The sequence below is a fragment of the Mobula birostris genome, chromosome 1 (genome assembly GCF_030028105.1).
Source record: "Mobula birostris isolate sMobBir1 chromosome 1, sMobBir1.hap1, whole genome shotgun sequence".
Taxonomy (NCBI): Eukaryota; Metazoa; Chordata; class Chondrichthyes; order Myliobatiformes; family Myliobatidae; genus Mobula; species Mobula birostris.
The window spans coordinates 92,254,205-92,275,077 of NC_092370.1; the positions used below are offsets into that span (position 1 = coordinate 92,254,205).

Here is a 20,873-nt window from a genome sequence, read left to right on the forward strand (position 1 = left end):
GACTGGCTGAGACAACTACAGCCTGATTGGCGATCCATCCACCATTTGCATGCCACATTTCCTGTGATAGTCAACTAAAAACAAATTGAGAAAGACATTAAATATTTCCAAGACTGTCTCCATGCTATACACGATGAACTGTTCCCCAACAGAGGGGAACAGGTGTTATTGTCAACCTCTGTCTCTCTGCTTGGAAAGCATATTGGACCATGCTGCTCAGAGGAATCAGGAAAGTAACAACTATAACAGCTTCTATAGGTGGCATATTAGAGAAACCTTCTGATGTGGAAACGTAGCTTGGTTTTAAGCTACAAGAGAGTTCAGGGACCTTCAGGAAAGCAGCAAACATTTGGCTTTTGTGAGAATAGAGATGCCGAATCTAATCTGTATGCATTAAGGTTATTGCATGGACTTCAAGTGGTAGACAAAAAGTGGCTACATAAAAGTAGATGCAAAGACCAAATCTCAGCTGGAAAAATAGAAGTCCAAAAAAAAGGAGTCAATGGAGTTAAGAAAACAGAGGATTCATCCAATGACGTCGTGGATGAGGAAACCAAGAGGAGTGATCAGATCATAAAGGGAGCCAGAGAAGGATTAATAAGAGTTTAAAGTTCAAAGTAAATTTATTATCAAGTACAAACGTTACCATATACAGGTGTCCCCCGCTTTTCGAACGTTCACTTTACGAAACCTCACTGTTACGAAAGACCTACATTAGTATCCTGTTTTCACTTTCAGAAGGTGTTTTCACTGTTACGAAGAAAGGCAGCGCGCGATAAAAAATCAGCACGCGAAAAACTCAGCGCGCGATAAAAATCAGCACGCGCCCCGAGCAGCCGCTCTGCCCTGGATTCGGAACGGCATTGCTTAAACACGTTGCATTGAGCAGCCATTAGCAAGATGAGTTCTAAGGTGTCGGAAAAGCCTGAAAGAGTAAGGGTGTTACACTTAGCCTAAAACTAGACATAATTAAGCGTTTCGATCGTGGTGAACGAAGTAAGGACAAAGTGAGTTTGGCTTGTGGAAGTTGACAAAGATGATGTTGAAGAGGTTTTGGCATCCCATGACCAAGAACTGATAGATGAAGAGCTGATGCAATTGGAAGAGGAAAGGATAACAATCGAAACCGAATGCAACCGAATACAGAAAGTGAAGCAACTGCGTGAGATTTTCACTGCAATGATAAAGTACGACTTTAATTTTGAAAAGGTACGTAGGTTTAGGGGATATTTGCAGGATGGTTTGAGTGCTTACAAACAACTGTATGATAGAAAAATGCGCGAGGCTCAGCAGTCAAGCAAGCCTTCCACATCAGCCACAGCAGACAACGAACCTCGACCTTCAACATCGAGGCGGGCAGTCATAGGAGAAGATGAGCTGCCTGCCCTGATCGACGATGAGATGACACCCCCGTGTCCCACCACCCCAACACCTGGGCCCCGGACAGATACTGTACCGATTCGCGAAGAACGCAACGGTAGCCAGGAAGCACACAGCACATCTTTAAGAGAAAAGCCAAAATAAACATGCTAATTAATTAGGTGCCGCCTAGCACATAATTGTTGGCCCAGATCAGAGGCGATGCAATCGGCAATTGCCTCTGATCTGCGCCAACATTTACGTGCCGTGCAGCTCCTAATTAATTAGTATGTTTATTTCGGCATTTTTCTTAACGATGTGCTGTGTGCCTCCCAGCTACCGCTGTGTTTTTCGCAGCAATGTATCGGGTCGGCGGCCCGGAGGGTGGGGGCCACTGCACCACCCAGCCTGCGATGACTCAGTCTAACACACCATCATCAGTGTGCTCGGCGCTGTTTTCCCAATTCCGGTAAGTGATACTGCACTGTACATACATTATTTCTACTTTATATAGGCTGTGTATTTTTACGTGTTATTTGGTAGGTTTGCCAGCTTCATAGTTTAAAGGTTACCAGAGAGCACGTTTATGCCAACAGCGCTTGCGTGAGATTTTCTGCTGAGAGCGCTTGCGTGAGATTTTTGCTACGGAGATCTGTGCAGGCAATCATTGCAGAGAAGTATTTCTACTTTATATAGACTGTGTATTTATCATATCATTCCTGTTTTTACTATGCGTTACTGTTATTTTAGGTTTTATGTGATATTCGGCATGATTTGGTAGGTTATTTTTGGGTCTGCAAACACTTGCAAAATTGTCCCATATAAATAAATGGTAATTGCTTCTTCGCTTTACGACATTCTGGCTTACGAATCATTTCATAGGAACGCTCTACCTTCGGATGGCGGGGGAAACCTGTACAACACTGAGATTCATTTTCTTGCAGGTATACTCAATAAATCCATAATAGAATCAATGAAAGACAGTACCAACTTGGGCATCCGATGAATATGCAAAAGACAATAAACTATGCAAATAGAAAAATAAAACAGTATTAATAATAAATAAATAAGCAATAAATATGTGAGAACAGGAGATGAAGGGCCCTTGAAAGTGAGTCCATAGCTTATGGAAACATTTCAGTGACTGGGCAAGTGAAGCTGAATGAAGTTATCCCATTTGGTTCAAGGGCCTAATGGTTGAGGGATAAAAACTGTTCCTGAACCTGGTGGTATGAGTCCTGAGGCTCTTGTACCTTCTTCCTTATGGCAGCAGTGAGAAGAGAGCATAACCTGGGTGACGGTGGTCCCTGAAGATGGATGCTGCTTTCCTAAGATAACACTCTGTAGATATGGTCAATGAACAAATCAATCTGGTCCCTCCTCATTGCTGTTTCTTCACCACCTTTGATTTGGCCTACAACAGTGGTGTCGTCAGCAAACTTGAATCTATGTTATTGGAGCAGTGCTTAGCCACACAGTCATAAGAATAATGCAAGCAGAGCAGAGATAAGCACATAGCCTTGTGGTACACTGTGCTGAGAGAAATTGTGGAGGAGACGTTGTTGCCATTCTGAACAGACTGAGGTCTGCATGTGAGGAAATAAAGGATTCAATTGTACGAGGTATTCAAGGTCTGGAAGCCTATTGAATAGTTCTGACAGCATGATAGCATTGAATGTTGAGCTGTAGTCAATAAAGGGAAACCTCCTGATGAATTCATCTTTGCTGAACAGATGTTCCAGGGCTGATTGAAGAGCCAGTGAGATGGCATCTGTTGTGGACATGTTGCACCAGTAGGCAAATTGGAGCAGGTCCAATCGCTCAGACCATAAGACCATAAGAAATAGGAGCAGAATTGGGCCATTCAACCCATTGACTCTGGTCTGCTATTCCATAATGGCTGATCCTAGATCCCACTCAACCCCATACACTGACTTCTTGCCATAACCTTTGATGTCCTGACCAATCAGGAAACTATCAATGGTCACTTTAAATATACCCACAGTCTTGACCTCCACAGTTGTCTGTGGCAGAGCATTTCACAGATTCACCAATCTCTGGCTAAAAAAGAAATCCTCCTTACCTCTGTTCTAAATGGTTACCCCTCAATTTTGAGGCTGTGTCCTCTAGAACTGGACACCCCCAACATAGGAAACATCTCTCCACATCCACCTTTTCTAGTCCTTCCAACATTCGGTAAGTTTCAATGAGATCTCCATGCATTCTTTTAAATTCCAGTGAGTACAGGCCCAAGGCTGCCAAACGCTCCTCATATGTTAACCTTTTCATTCCTGGAATTATTTTCATGAACCTCCTCTGGACTCTCAACAATGACAACACATACTTTCTGAGATATGGAGCCCAGAACTGTTGACAATACTCCAAGCATGGCCTGACTGGAGTCTTATAAAGCCTTGGAATTATCTCCTTGTTTTTATATTCTATTCCCCTTGAATTTATTGCCAACATTGCACTTGCCGTTTTTACCACAGACTGAACCTGTAAGTTAAACCTCTGGGAGCCTTGCAAGAGAACTCCTAGATCCCTTTGAACCTCTGATGTTTGAATTTTCTCCCCATTTATATAATAGTGTGCACTTTTGTTCCTTTTACCAAAATGTATTATTATACATTTCACAACACTGTATTCCATCTGCCACTTTTTTGCCCATTCTTTCAATTTGTCTAAGTACTTCTGCCATCACATTGCTTCCTCAGCATTACCTGCCCCTCCACCTATCTTCGTATCATCCACAAACTTCACCACAAAGCCATCAATTAAATTATCCAAATCATTGTCAAACATTGTGAAAAATAGCAGTCCCAATGACAGCCCCTGAGGAACACCACTAGTCACTGGCAGCCAACCAGAAAATGCTTCTTTTATTTTCACTCTCTGTCTCTTGCCTGTCAGCCTTTCCACTATCCACGCCAGTATCTTTCCTGTAACGCTATAGGATTTTATCTTGTTAAGCAACTTCATGTATGGCACCTTATCAAATGCCTTCTGAAAATCCAAGTAAATGACATCCACTGCTTCTCCTTGTCCACCCTGCATGTTACTTCCTTGAAGAATTCTAACAGATTTGTCAGGCAAGATTTCCCTTCACAGAAACCATGCTGACTTTGACTTATTTTATCATTAGTCTCCAAGTACCAGGTGGCCCCCATTTTCCGAACGTTCGCTTTACGACACCTCGCTGTAACAAAAGACCTACATTAGTTACCTGTTTTTGCTAACAGAGGGTGTTTTCACCGTTACGAAAAAATGCAGCGCGCGCCTAAACAGCCAAGCTCCTCCCCCGGAACTGCATTCTAGCCGCCACTGCTTTAACACGTGACTTATCATGATTTATTTTGTGCATCCGTTAGCAAGATGAGTTCTAGGGTATTGGAAAAACCTAAAAGAACTCATAAGGGTGTTACACTTAGCATAAAACTAGACATAATTAAGCGTTTCGATCGTGGTGAACAAAGTAAGGACATTGTCCATGCGTTGAACTTGCCTGCATCCACCATTTGCACTATTTATACACAGAGAGAAAGAATTTTGAAAGCTGCCGATGTTACCGTTGGTTCTGATCGTAGCAAAGTGGTCTCTCTTAGTCGGCATCCAATAATGGATAAAATGTAAAGTCTATTGCTTGAGTGGATTGATGGGTGTACAAAGCGTGGTGTTCCATTAAGTTTTCTTATACTTAAGGAGAAATCAGTCAATCTTTTTAATAAGATGAAACAGAAAGCACTGGGCGATAGTAATGAAAGTGTTGCGAAAGTGGAATTTAAAGGTAGTCATGGGTGGTTTGATTGGTTTCTGAGGCGAGGGCAGCTTCATAGTTTAACGTTTACCAGAGAGAGTGCTTTGGCTGTTACTGAAGCTGCCGAAAAGTTCCCAGCAGAACTGAAGAAAATAATTACAGAAGGTAGTTATTCATGTAAGGGGTTTCTTCTTTTATGTTACTGCATAGGCAAATCAAAATGGCTTCTTTGTTATATTATAATTAAAATGGCTTTTCTGAAATAACTGCAATGTAAGGAGTTCTCTCTCTCTGCTTGTTTGGGTTATATTATTGATAAGAGAGCGAACAAACCAATTGGGATAGATGTTATTCTTTCTCGTGTGTCTGTAAGCTATTGTGTTGTGCGGGCTTTGGGGGAGGAGGCGCGATGGGGACAGAGAGAGTGGACGCGATGCTGTAAGCTGCCCGACGGGATGGACCCCGAGTGGGAGTCCAAGGCCCAGAGTCCTCGGGGAGGAGAGGAGATGAAGACAGACTCGTGTGGAGCGTCTGGTCAACCACCGTGATTGGTTCCAGGCGGCGGGTCGAGGTGGTTGGAGGGGATCGAATGGTGGAAAGAGGACTCCGTTACTTGAGCTCCAACTGTTGTGCACGAAGTGGTTGAACTTTGATAAGTTTGGCGCCTTTTACTTTCCTTTTATATTTTATCTCTGTTAGTTACATAGTTCCAGTAATATCTATAAATTGTAATCATTTAATCGCATGTGGTGTATTGTCTATTATTTGGCGGGGTGGGGTACATCACACAAACTTGATTACCCAGTTTGGCGGGACCGAAGGCTGCTTCCCCTAGACGAAAGTGAGTTAAGCGAGCCTGAGGCCTACTAGGGAGCTACATTTGGGGGCTTGTCCGGGATTGGATTCAGTGGTGTGCTGTGTGATTGCTCTGTTTAAATCAGTGCTGCTGTGTCTCTGTGGGATTGCAGTTAGTAATGTGTGTCTCTGTGGTATTGCTGGTTATTACTGCATGCATGTTGGGTGGCATCTTTGTTCAAGTTCAGACTAGCGCTGACGAGTTGGTGGTGGGACTGCCAGTGCCAGCGGGACCAGGGGCTGTCCATACGGTTAGGAGAGAGGGGAAAGAGTGGTCTGATTCAGAGGTAGTGTCTGCGAATAAATGCTCCAGCTATGGCAGGCTCCGCCTGGCTTTTGGGATATTGTCCACCCCTAAAGGGGCGGAGCGGATCGCTCAGTTGTTAGATGAGTTGTGCATTCTTACCGCCAAATACGACATCGTTGCTGCAGTCGTGTGACCAAGGCCTAATAGCCACAACTAAGGCTTACTATACGCAAAACGTGATGCATTTTATTGTAAGTACCATTGACAGAGGGCAACTCTGAAGCGTCTTTACGAGAGATCTGGAAAGAATACAATATAAAATTGGCAATCGGCAACATTGGAGATGCTCCAGATAGGCTAAGAGTCTCGATGAGAAATGGCGTTTGGAGGAAACTGTCTTCCCGATTCCAGTAAGTGAAACTACACTGTACGTACATTATTTCTACTTTATATAGGCTGTGTATTTTTATGTCTTATTTGGTATGATTTGGCAGCTTCATAGCTTAAAGGTTACTGAAGTGAGTGTTTCTGCCAAGAGCGCTTGCGCCGTGTTTCTGCCGAGAGCCCTTCCATCCAGAGAGCTGCCATGAGATTTCGCTGCGCTAGACAGTGCTGCAAGTTGCAGAAAAGTATTTCTACTTTATATAGGCTGTGTATTTATCATATCATTCCTGGTTTTACTATATGTTACTGTTATTTCAGGTTCTATGTGTTATTTGGCATGATTTTGTAGGTTATTTTTTGAGTCTGGGAACGCTCAGAAATTTTTCCCATATAAATAAATGGTAATTGCTTATTCACTTTACGACATTCCGGCTTACGAACCGTTTCATAGGAACACTCTACCTTCAGATAGCGGGGGAAACCTGTACCCCAAAACCTCATCCTTAATAATGGACTCCAACACTCCCAGCCACTGAGGTTAGGCTAACTGGCCTAGAATTTCCTTTCTTTTGCCTTCCTGCCTTGTTAAAGAGTGGAGTGACATTTGCAATTTTCCAGTCCTCTAGATCCAAAAGAAAATTCAGGCTTCTCAGGTAGGAGTGATATGTTTCATCATCAACCTCTCAACAGTGGCTGTAAGCGCTACTGGACCACGCTCCTCTAATGCACCGGTATAAGTGACATCTATAGGTTTCCCCCGCCATCCGAAGGTAGAATGTTCCTATGAAACAGTTCGTAAGCCGGAATGTCGTAAAGTGAAGAAGCAATTACCACTTATTTACATGGGCAAAATTTGTGAGTGTTCGCAGACCCAAAAAATAACCTACCAAATCATGCCAAATAACACATAAAACCTAAAATAACAGTAACATATAAGCAGGAATGACATGATAAATACACAGCCTATATAAAATAGAAATACTTTCCTACAATCATTGCCACACTGTCCACCGTAGCGAAAATCTCACGCAAGTGCTCTCGGCAGAAACAGACTTTCCAGTAACCTTTAAGCTATGAAGCTGCCAAATCATACCAAATAACACATAAAAATACACAGCCTATATGAAAGTAGAAGTAATGTATGTACAGTGTAGTATCACTTACCGGAATCGGGAAGACAGCGCCAAGCACACTGACGATGGTGTGTTAGGCTGAGTCGTCGGAGGTTGGGGTGGTGCAGTGGTCCCCAACCTCCAGGCCACAGACTGATACCAATCTGCGAAGCATGAAGGGGTGCAGCGGCGGCCAGGACGCACCCAGCACATCTTTAAGAAAAAAGCCGAGATAAACAAGCTAATTAATTAGGTGCCGCCCGGCACGTAAATGTCGGCCCAGATCAGTGGCGACGCAATCAGCAATCGTATGCCCTCTCTTTTGCTTTTTACCTTAGCTTTGACTTCCCTTGGCCACGGTTGTACTATTTTGCCATTTGAGTATTTCTTTGTTTTTGGAATACATCTATCCTGCACCTTCCTCATTTTTCCCAGAAATTCACACCATTGCTGTTTTGCTGTCGTCCCCGCCAGCATCTCCTTCCAATTTACTTTGGCTAACTACTCTCTCATACCACTGTAATTTCCTTTACTCACTGCTACATCAGACTTTACTTTCTCCCTATCAAATTTCAAGTTGAACTCAATAATTTTATGATCACTGCCTCCTAAGGGTTCTTTTACCTTAAGTTCCCTAATCACCTCTGGTACATTTCATAACACCCAATCCAGTATAGCTGATCCCCTGGTAGGCCCCACGACTGTATAGGTGCGTATAAATTGAGATGCTTTCTATAATGAATTGGAGTTTATAGCTAAGCGGGAAGGAGACTTGTGTATTTAATATTTGAGTAATATTATAAACATATTGTTTGATTAAGCATTCTTTGTTGTTTAAGAAATTCATTTTGGTTATATGCAAAAGTACATGAATGTCATCCATCATCACACCACCATACTATGCACCCATGTCTTGCTTAAAATAAAAGCAAAACTAGAGTACACGTTATTCAGACAAGAGAAAATCTGCAGATCCTGGAAATCAAAGCAACAGCACAAAATGCTGGAGGAACTAAAAAGGACAGGCAGCATCTATGGAAAAATGTAAACAGTTAATGTTTCAGGTCAAGACCCTTCATCGTGCATCCTGACGAAGGGTCTTGGCCCAAAATGTCGACTGTTTACTCTTTTCCATAGATGCTGCCTGGCCTATTGAGATCCCCCAGCATTTTGAGTGCGTTGCTTATACACATGTTATTCCCAGCTCCATATTTTCTTTGAATTATTTTTATGTATTACAGTTACAGAACACAATACTACCAACATTGCTTCCTTCAGTAAGAGCTATCTCCATTGCACAATGCACTTGACACTTTCAAAAAGATTTCTGCTGCTGACCCAGATGGTTTCCCTTTCAGTGAGGTTGTTAAAATGGACATTGTGGGGGAATGGAATTACAACTGCCCTCTTCAGGGGGCAGGGATTTTATACTCTTTGATCAATGTAATCTTTTAACTCCTGGTAGGGAAAGCTGTGATATACTTTTACAGAATTTGCTGTCAGCTCTCACATATGAATAATGGGAACTTGGGTGAAGTATCATTGATGCTCAGCAGCTGTGTAATTATGTGCCATTGATGTATAAAAGAGATAAAGGAGCAAAAAAAAATTATGTTTCCTTATCATCAGGAACTCAAATTGAAGGCTTTTGTGTGCAATGGTGCTCCAAGGTTAAAGACAGAAAAATAAGTACTGAATGTAGTTCAGAGAGCTATCAAATTCGTGTTTTTATGTATGCTGAGGCAAAGATAATGCCGCTGCACATCAACGACCCTCAGCAGGCTGCAGGAATTTGTACCAGTTCTCCTCTTAAATATACTCCTTTTGATATAGCCCCCTGCTCTACTCACTTCACACATATGATTGTGTGACTGAGCACAGCTCCAACACCATATAAAAGTTTGCTGACGACACCACTATTGTGAGCTGTATCAAAATGAGTGATGAATCGCCATACAGGAGGGAGATTGAAAACTTGGCTGAATGGAGTAATAACAACAACCTCTCACTCAGTGTGTCAAAAAGATCAAGGAACTGATTGTAGACCAGGAGAGGGAAAACAGTGGTCGATGAGCTAGTAATCCTCGGAGGCTCAGAGGTGGAGAGGGCCAGTAACTTTACACTCCTGGGTGTCACCCTCTCTGAGGACATGTTCTTGACCCATCATATAAATATTATTGTGAAGAAAGCACAAAAGCACCTCTGCTTCTTTGGGAATCTGTAGAGGTTTAGCATGTCATCAAAAACCTTGGGAAACGTCTATAGGCGGAGGAGAAGATGGCGGTGCAACAGCAGCGCGCGCGGCCCTTCCGGTTATGAATATCTGTTATCTGTCAAGTAGGGGACTGTGCACAATCCTGATTGATGGAGACAGACGTGAGAGTACAGAGGAACATCTGGAAAACTTCTGAAATGCCCGCTTCGCTGCCACTGCTACTGTGTGGTAACCGGAATCGCCGGGGCACAAGGCCCCAAGATCCTCGGCTTTGCTTGTTTCAGCGGGCGGGGCGAGGTTGAAGGCGCTCAGCAGAGGATGGCGCTCAGGAGACTGTATCGGATGGAGAGGCTGGTCGGAAGCTCAAAGTTTTCAGATGGATGGACTCAGTGTCGGCTGTGGTCGGCTGCTTCCAAGGCATCGGCAAGTTGACAGTGCCTGAAGGTTTATGGCAGGGAGTTTCTCCCTTTTGCCGCCTGCTATCGGGGACTCAGGAGTCGATCGACTAGGGGACTTTTGAGACTTTATTTACCGTGCCCATGGTTTGTTGTTCATCAAATTATGGTATTGCTTTGCACTGCTGTAACTACATGTTATAATTATGTGGTTCTGTCAGTGTTCGTCTTTGGTTTGTTCTGTTTTCTGTGATATCACTCCAGAGAAACATTGTATCATTTCTTAATGCATGTATGCATTTCTACATGACAATAAAAGAGGACTGAGTGTTCTCATAATCTAGATGTGCAGTGAAAAGTGTGCTGAGTGGCTGCATTATAGCCTGGTATGGGAACACCAATGCCTTTGAGTGAAAAATCCTACAAAAGGTAGTGGATTTGTCCCAGTACATCAGGGGTAAAATCCTCCCAACCATTGAAAATATTTATGTGAAACATTGCTGTAGAAAAGTACCATCCATCATCAAAGATCCTCACCACCAAGTCATGCCCCTTTCCCGCTGCCACTATCAGATAGAATCTACAGCAGCCTCAGGGCTCACACCACTAGGTTCAGGAACAGTTACTACCCCTCAACCATCAGGCTGTTGAACACAAGGGGATAACTACACTCAGTTAGATTGTTATTTAATTCTTGTTATTTATTGTTATTTATTTATATCTGCATTTATACAGTTTGTTTACAGTTCATAGTTACTGTCCTATAGATTTGTTAAGTATGCCTGCAGAAAAAGAATCTCAGGGTTGTATATAGTGATATGTATGTACTCTGATAATAAATAATACATTGAATTTTGACTTTGACTATTCTGGCAAGAAGGAAAGACTTAAAGCCCTGAAGCTTTCCACAGTTTTTAAGAGAATGAGACTAGCATTCAGATACGGTAAGTAATTGAGAAATCTAAAGGGCACTGAGTACAAGAGGAGGCAGTTTATAATTCCATGATACAGAATGAAAATCAATGAGTCCTCATCTTGAAAACTGTGTAGTATATTGGTCGCAAACACGAGGATATCTGCAGATGCTGGAATTTCAAGCAACACACATCAAAGTTGCTGGTGAACGCAGCAGGCCAGGCAGCATCTATAGGAAGAGGTACAGTCGACGTTTCAGGCCGAGTCCCTTCATCAGGACTAAGGGTCTCGGTCCGAAACATCAACTGTACCTCTTCTATAGATGCTGCTTGGCCTGCTGTGTTCACCAGCAATTTTTATGTGTATTGCTAGTATATTGGTCCCTGTATTTGGGGCAGCATAATAGTACAATGGAAACAGTTACTGGATTAATATCTCCAATTGGTGGAAATTCTGTTGAAAGGTTAGACATCACTGGAGCTGAGAAGAGCGAGTGGGCACTTGATTAAAATGTAGGAGATCCTGTCCTGAGAGGTCATAACAATTCAGCCCATCATATCTGCACTATGATGCCAATCTATCTAATCCCATCTGCCACCACATGATCTCTATCCCCCTGTTCCTTGCCTGTTCATGTGCATGTCTGAATGCCTATTAGACACTGCTATTGTATATGCTTCTAACACTTCCCCTGGATCCTGCCACTCTCTGTACAAAACAAAAAATGAGCCATACATCTCTTTTTAACTTCCCCCTCTCATCATCTACCTACTGCAAGCCATCTAGAATTTGGCACTCCCACCATGGAAAGAGAGGTATGTTCATTCTGGCATTCAGTGAGCTCATGGATGACAAGTACCATCTCTCCAAATGTCAGGTCCTTTCCACATTTCATTTCAAACTTATTTTTTGATAAAGATTCAAATGAAAATTAACAACACCAGTTTGCATCTCCAAAGTTCTACCACCCATGAATCTTGAAGTGTTTTCTCTGTTTTCTCCCAAAAGACAGGGCTCTAATTTTTAGATTATATTCCACAGTTTGAGAATTCCAAACCATTGGAAATATACTCAGTGGCCATTGACTGTACGTTCGTAGTATTTTGCTGCTGCCACTTCAAGGTTTGATGTGTCGTACATCAGAGATGTCCTTCTGCACACCACTGTTGTAACAGTGATCATTTGAGTTACTGTCACCTTCCTATCAGCTTAGTTCATAGCTCATATTTCAAGCTGAATTGTCATTCAGTCATACAGGAATACCCATGAATACAGCCAGATGAAACACCTTTAGTCCGGGGCCAATGTGCAACATACAGTACCAGCAGTCACACACAGTGCAAAGCACATATAGCACAATTAAGATAGCAAGCACATACAAGATATCAGTAAAATACAGTCACTTAAAGATATATAGTCCAAGACCTTGAGTCCATGAATGTTGCAGATATCTGCAGTCGAGCACAATATGGCTTGTCTTCTGCTGAACAACCACAAGGGGGCAGCACCAACACCAGTTTGGATGCCACATCACACCGCCTCCAGTGAAGCACACAGACTCTGATGCCTCTCTCCTGAGTGGCAGAAAACGGGCAACTTGGGGCATAGTCATCGCTATAACCCAGGCCAAGCTGCTCCCCTGCCAAACACCAATAAATCTGTGAATCAGACCTGCAACATTCCACATTAACAACATTCAACAGAGTCTTGTAATCACAAGAAAAGCAGCTAAGATGATCACTCACTGTTAGACTGCGCACCGCCTTTGCACACCAATTCCAATGATGCCTCTCTGACGCAGGCAGCAGCATGATCCACACAAAGTCCAGATCATTCACTTTCTCTGCCAACGAGTAACTCTTTGATGGGGTAGATGGCCAGTAGGGTTTTGCAATTGTAGAAAAAAACCTCTTAAAAAAGAAAACAACTTGGGTTGACCCCGTAGAAACTGCAGCGATGGAATGCACCACCATTTGACCAGAAACTTGAACAAATATGGACACTTTCTGCTGACCTGTTGCATTAACAAGACAGCTTCACCCACACATCTGCCGATTACTGGATAATTTCTGATTTTTCCACCATTTTCTGTAAACTCTAGCAACTGCTGTGTGTAAAAATCTCAGGAGATCAGCATTTTCTGAGATACTCAATCCACCCCATCTGGCACCGACAATCATTCCTCAGCCACAGTCACTTAGATTACATTTCTTCCCCATTCTGATGTTTGGTTGGATTAACAACTGAATCACTTGACCACGTCTGCATGCTTTTATGCGTTGAGTTGCTGCCACATGATGTTGAATGTTACTGAACCTACAAGGGAACATGTTATCTTAGATCTGGTCCTGTGCAATGAGACAGGTAAAATTAGTGATTACAGTATGAATGAATTTCTCATACAAATGAAGGATGCAATAGTTCAGTCTAAAACCAGTGTATTATGCCTAAACAATGGAGACTACGATGGGACAGGGAAGATTTGGCTAGTGTAGACTGGGAGCACAGGCTATACGGTGGGACAGTTGAGGAACAGTGGAAGACTTTCAAAAAGATTTTTTATGGTGCTCAACCAAAGTATATTCCAGTTAAAAACAAGGGCGGTAAGGGTGGGGAGAGCCAGCCTTAGGTAACCAAGAAAATTTTAAAAAACATCAAACCAAAAGCTTGTGCATACAAAGTTGCCAAGGGTATTGGGAAACTGGAAGATTGGGAAAGCTTTAAAAACAACAAAGCACCACGAAGCAAGCAATAAAGAAAGGGAAGCTAGATTATGAGAATAAACTAGCGCAAAATATAAAAACACATAGTAAAACTTTTTATAATTATATGAAGCAGAAAAGGGTGGCTAAAGTGAATGTAGGTCCCTTGGAGATCGAGAAGGGGGAATTGATATTGGGTAATGAGGAAATAACTATTTGTGTCAGACTTCATGGTGGAGGACATGTTTAACATGCCAAAGAGAGATGTTAATGGGTGCGATGGGAGGTGGGGGCCTCGATACAATAGGTAACACTAAAGAGACTGTGGTGTGCAAACTTGTGGGCCTGAAGAAAGACAAGTCCCCTGGTCCTAATGCAATGCATTCCAGGGTACTGAAAGAAATGGCAGAAGTTATGGTAGAGGCTTTGGCGATAACTTATCAAGATTCTCTGGACTCTGAGCAGGTCCCGGCGGATTGGAAGTCAGCGAATGTTACGCCACTGTTCAAAAAAGGATGTAAGCCAAAGGCAGGTAACTATAGGCCGGTTAGTTTTAACATCTGTAGTTGGGAAAATGCGTGAAGCTATCATTAAATAAGAAATAGTGAGGCATCTGGAAAGAAATGGATCCATCAAGCAGATGCAGCATGGATTCAGCAAAGGCAGATCCTGTTTGACAAACTTACTGGAGTTCTTTGAGGATATGACAAATGCAGTGAATAGAGGGGAACACTACTACGACTACTACTACTACAAATACGTCGACTCAGGCCTAGGGGGCTGGCATTGGGCAAAACAAGGGGAACAGATGGGCATTAATTACTTGGATTTCCAGAAGGCGTTCGATAAGGTGACATGTAAAAGACTTATCCATAAGGTAAAGATGCATAGAATTAGGGGTGATGTATTAGCATGGATAGAGGATTGGTTAACTAATAGAAAGCAAGGAGTTGGGATACATGGGTGTTTCTCTGGTTGGCAGTCAGTGGTGAGCAGTGTGCCACAGGAGTCAGTGTTGGGCCCGCAACTGTTCACGATATACGTTAATGATCTGGAAGAGGGGGCCATGTTTGCTAATGATACTAAATGGAGTGGAAAAGCAAATTGTGCAGAAGATACGGAGAGTCCGCAGAGAGATATAGATAGGTTAAGTGAGTGGGCAAGGGTCTGGCAGATGGAGTACAATATTAGTAAATGTGAGGTCATCCACTTAGGAAAAAACTGCTGAATGCTGATGTACAGAGGGACTTGGGAGTGCTTGTGCATGAATCACAAAAGGTTGGTTTGCAGGTGCAGCAAGCTATCAAGAAGGCAAACTGAATGTTGGCCTTCATTGTGAAAGGAATTGAATTTAAGAGCAGGAAGGTTATGCTGCAACTGTATAGGGTACTGGTGAGGCTGCACATGGAGTACTGTGTGCAGTTCTGGTCTCCTTACTTGAAGAAGGATAAACTGGCTTTGGAGACAGTGCAGAGGAGGTTCACCAGGTCAATTCCAGAGATGAGGGGATTAGACTATGAGGAGAGATTGAGTCACCCGGGACTGTACTGTCTGGAATTCAGAAGAATGAGAAGAGATCTTATAGAAAAATTATGAAAAGGATAGATAAGATAGAGGCAGGAAAGTTGTTTCCACTGGTAGGTGAGACTAGAACTAGCAGACATAGCCTCAAGATTCGAGGGAGTAGATTTAGTACAGAGATGAGGAGGAACTGCTTTTCCCAGAGAGTAGTGAATCTGTGGAATTTTCTGCCCAATGAAGCAGTGGGGGCTACCTTAGTAAATATATTTAAGACAATGTTGGATAGATTTTTGCTTAGGAGGGGAATTAAGGGCTATGGGGAAAAGGAAGGTAGGTGGAGATAAGTCCATGGCCACAGCAGCCATGATCTTATTGAATGGCGGAGCAGGCTCAACGGGCCAGATGGCCGACTCCTGCTCCTACTTCTTACGTTCCTATGACTGGCTGAAGAGATATTTGCATTAACGAGCAGGTGTATAGGTGTGCCTGATAAAGTGGCCACTGAGTGTAGTATCCGTTTATCTACACTCTCTGTTCCTCAATGAAAACAATGACATATACAATGACATATTATAACTCAGCGTACATTCTAAAGTCCAAGGATTTCAATCCTCGGAGAAGCTTGGTACCTTTAGTATAATTCTTGTAAATCTGCCATCACACTTGTAAATGTTCCATCCCCTGTAGGAACAATCTATCCTTAAACGGTGGCTCCCAAAACTACTCAAGTTCACATTTAATTACCACTCAAGTATACATTAATACCTTTGAATATAGCCAAACAAAACAGTGTTCTTCCAGGGCTGAGGAGAAAAACACAATGCCAACAGCCATACACAGCACAAGGCTCATACAGTTGTGAGAGCTATAAACATATAATCACAGACAAAAGTACATGTAGCCCAAGTCTCTGAATGACATGTCTTATTGGTGTTAACAACAAGAACAAGCAGTTCTCAGCAGCCTGCAGATGAACACGCTCAATCCAGCTTGTCATTGCACCGATCAAACACTGGAGGGCAGCACCAACTGAAGGGGGCAGCCCTCAAACCCAACATGGATGCTACGCTATACCGCCTCCATCGTCTCCTCTCCTAGACTGCTGCAACAGCCAAGCCCACAGCCTATTCTTGCTACAGCCAAAGGCATGTAGTTCCCCTGCCGTCTGTCTTAACAATAAGCGAGGAGATGGACTTGCAGCATTTTACATTATTAATGTGCAACAGGGTCCTGGAATCGCAAGAGAAACATCCAAGATAATCACTCGCTGTTAGATTGCACACCTGCTTCACCTATTGATTCCAATGCCTTCCTATAGCCAGCAGTAACACAGTCCACACCAAGTCCAGCTCCTCTGCCAAAGAGCAGCTCGCTGACGGGGTAGACCTGCAGTACTTGAAGTTTTTAACGTCCAACATTGTCCTACGATCACAAAAAAGACATTTTAAAAAGACAAAAACACTTTTGGTTGGCCCCCAAGAGGCCGCTGTGCCTGAATGCTCTGCCATCGTACCAGAAGATCATACTCCGGGTATGATTTAAGTCAGCTTTAGTAAAGCTAATATATAACTGACAAGTGCTTGAAGAAAACAATATTTTACCATCAGTGGATACCACCAGGAGTTGTGTTGGAGGCTCAAGTAAATGTAACATTCATAAAGGAGATGGATATTCATCTGAGAGGAAAATGTCTATGTACGTTTGTAGAAATGGGGATAAGGAGGGACGATGGAAGTAACTTAATTGCTCTTTCCCAGACCTAGTGCAGATTTAAAAAATATGGCCTCTTTTCATCTCATAACTACTCTGTCATCCTGTGAGACTTGTATCTGAAGACCAGCATTTCATTTTGATTATTTTCCTCGCCTTTCCTTAACATTTTAATGATCAAATCTCATTCCCTCAAGTCCTTTTGCTTCTAACTCTCATTTAATACTAGTTATTTACACAGGACTACCTATCAATGGGTCATCACCGTTTTGACTCTCTGTTGAATCATCTAATTGGTTAATAAATGCCATTTATCGTTGAAGTCTAATGCAGATTCCCGTGGACATTACTGGTCACATCTTCCCAAATACAATATCTTACATTTTCCTATTTCAAAGTTCAAAGTAAATTTATTAACAAAGTAGTGTATGTTACCATATATTGCCTTGAGGTTTATTTTCTTGAAGACATTTACAGGGAAAAAGAAATACAATCGATTTTTAGAAAAAGACCGTACATAAACTGACAATCAACCAATGTGCGTAAGAATTCAAACTGTGCAAACAAAAATAATACTGAGAACATGGGTCCTGGAAAGTGATTCTGTAAGGTCATAGAATCAGTTCACAGTCATGGTCAATCAAGTTATCCATACAGGTTCTCAGTCTTGATGGTTGTAGAGTAATAACTGTTCCTGAACCTGGCAATGTAGGACCTAAAGGCTCTGTACCTCCTGCCCAGTTGGTAGTAGTAAGAAGACGGCATGCCTTGGATGGAGGGAGTCTTTGATGATGGATGCTGCTTTAGTTTGTCACCACTCCATGTAAATGTCCTCAATGATGGGGAGGGATTCTATTCCGTGATAGATTAGATTATGTCCGCCACTTTCTTTAGCCTTTTCCATTCCTGGGCATTGTTTTTCTTTCGTAACAGGAAATGATGAAATGAGATAGCATACTTTCCATTGTGCATCTATAGAAGTTTGTCTCAGTTTTTCGTGACCTGCAGACATCTAAGAAAGTGAAGATGCTGTCATGCCTTCTTTGCAGGGGAAATCCACTGATACATTAATGTCATGGAACTTAAAGCTACTGACCCTCTCGGCTTCTATTTCCCTAATGATGACTGACTCAAATGTCCCTTGCTTCTCCCTACTGTAGTTAGTAATTTCTGTCTCTTGTCCTATTTTCTGTCTTTTGACTCTCAGCCAGTTTCAAATAAGATCACTAATTTCACTTTAATTCTAAAAGCTTTAATTTCCACAAGTGAAAGACTTTACTGTTGCCTTCTGACCAAATAACATTTTCCTGCATGCTCTTTTAGTGTTCAATACAATTTATAAGTTCATCAGTCTTGACCCGTCCTTTCCAAATCCATTCTATATTTCTTTGATCAATTTTCAAGGTCTTAAGTTATGTTGTTCCTAATTATGGGGGGGGGGGAGAAATTTGACTTTCATTGCTGACACTAACTAAATAGATTAAGTTTATTAATGGCTGCTTGTGTCATATCTTGACCATGAGCACCTTTAAAGGCATTGTTGATATGTGACTAAGAAAAGATTCCAGGCAAGATGTATCTTGATCTCATAACCTGTTGAACGCATGGAAAGAAGGAAAGGCAAGTGTTTAGTCAAGTGTACAAAACATATTAAGCATATATACAAAATATTTATATGTGCTTGCTTTGAGAAGAAGAAATATTTGAGTTGTCTGTTACATATTTTCTGAATGATTATTGGTGAAGGCCAGAGTAGGGCAGGGTGAAAGTCTGGTAATCATGATGCTGCTGTCCATGGCTTGCCTTCTGCATGACCCCAAGTTATCAGATGAAACACAGAAATCTCAGGACCTGCAATGAAATTGGTATCAAATATTAACTAATATATTTTAATTCATAATTTACTTCCAGAACACACTCTGCAAACCTGTCTAAATAACACAATCCTTCAAACAACATATGTAAAATTGTAAAAAAAATTTTTAGAATTTACTCTGTCTTTGAATGTCTTTAAAGAGTAAATTCAGTTTTCTAAGACATGCCTTTGCAAACTCATTCTCTTCAAGGTGCATATACTGTGCATTGTGACTTAAAATCAGGCAATCCGTGTGCATCAAGTAACTTCACAGCCAAAAAGCCTATTTTGCAAGGTGCACTCAAATTCTCCAGGTGTTTAGTGATAAATTTGTCATTCATTGTCCCACCTGGGCTTTAAATACTCAAATAGAGATTCAATACCCTCATTTACAAGATCTGGCAGTGGCTTGGATAATGGGTTGCATTTGACATGAAGCCCTGTGTCTAGTGAATGGCAGGCTATCCTTTCCAACTCTGTCAACATGGGAAGATTTGTGGGAAGATTTTCAATGTCATTATAGTTTACATTGAGCAGTTTAAGGGACTGTATCATGCAGACGGATTTAGGCAGAAATCGAAGTCTGTTTCCTTCAGCAATAAATATCCTCAGGCTTTCCAGTTGGCCAACGCTTTCAGAAATACTTTCAATCTTGTTGCAGCCTATGTTTAGGAATGTTAAACTTCTCATCCTGTAGATGCACATGGGTAATTGGACAAATCGATTGTTGCTTAAATTGAGCTTATCCAGTTTCTTTAGCTCTTCCAAGTTCTCAGGGAGAGATGAGATCATGTTGTGGGAGAGACTCAGTACTTGCAATTTATTGCACTGGTCCAATTCAGGTGGGACTTCCTTCAGGCAATTCCAGTCGGCAAATAAAACCTTCAGCTTCCTCAGCGTTCCGATTTCCTTTGGCAGGGCAGTTAACTGATTCCTCAATAAATTCAATATGACTAAATTCTGAAGTTTCTCAATGCCAGGGCTAATGATGAGGAGGAAATTATGTGACATGTTTAGTTTCTCTACTTCAGTTACCTGCCAAATAATATTTGGGACTTCTGTCATTTTCATCATTGCTAATCTCAGAGAGCTTTGGCCATAAACAGTCTTCAGTTGCTTCCTCAGTTCAGCAGTTAAAAGTGTCTTCTCTTCTTTGGAAGCTATTACCCCTCTCCTTTTTAGTGTTTTCCTTAGTTCTTCTTTGGAACTTTTCCTCGACACACAAGCTCCCATCTTTACTTCTGAGGGTTGTTACTTTTTTTCTTCCAGTGTTACGTACCGGTGACCTATAAAATTAAAGTTGACAGAATTCAAGACAACACATACTTGTCTGAAGTAAGCAAAATTTGATAGGGCTATTTAAGAAGTCAACAATTGTACGATACAAGTTATATTGAACATTGGATTTCGGCTGGATTTGAGACCGCACTTCGTTGTGATTTCAGTATAAGCCAATAAGGATAGGGAACAACAGGAAAGGAAGGAAGTGGGCCAAAGTGCTGCACTCATAAGAGAATGTTTCAGAGTGGATAACTTCTGTATGAACCTGCTCGTCACATTTTTATTGCTACATTGCAAGAAATAAGTAGTTTTAAAATTGCCTTGGAGTGATAGTAAGATTCATTGTAATCATAGCAATCAATGTTATGATTCATGTCTTAAGTCTTTTAGGAATCTCTGAAGTGCCCAAGACTTCATGTTACCTTCACCACAGAGTGCATTTGGAAGAGCTAAGACAAACGGGGAGAGATAAGAATGTGACTGTTGCTAATGTCTGCACTTTTCACACTGACTAGCTCACTTTGAAGGTGTGGGGAGAGCGAATATCATCTTTGGTGATGGTTCC

General features: G+C 41.9%; 1 protein-coding gene across 1 annotated transcript; it reads right to left on the minus strand.

The window, feature by feature from the left end:
• Positions 1–19,328: 19,328 nt before the first annotated feature.
• On the minus strand, positions 19,329–20,260 carry lrrc30a (leucine rich repeat containing 30a). Its single transcript, XM_072267018.1, has one exon. It carries the CDS (start codon positions 20,258–20,260, stop codon positions 19,361–19,363), a length of 900 nt encoding a protein of 299 aa, XP_072123119.1. The 3' UTR covers positions 19,329–19,360.
• Between the last annotated feature and the right edge of the window lie 613 nt (positions 20,261–20,873).

Coding starts and splice junctions, on each gene's coding strand:
- lrrc30a (XM_072267018.1), bottom strand. CDS start 20,260: ATGGGAGCTTGTGTGTCGAGGAAAAGTTCCAAAGAAGAACTAAGGAAA.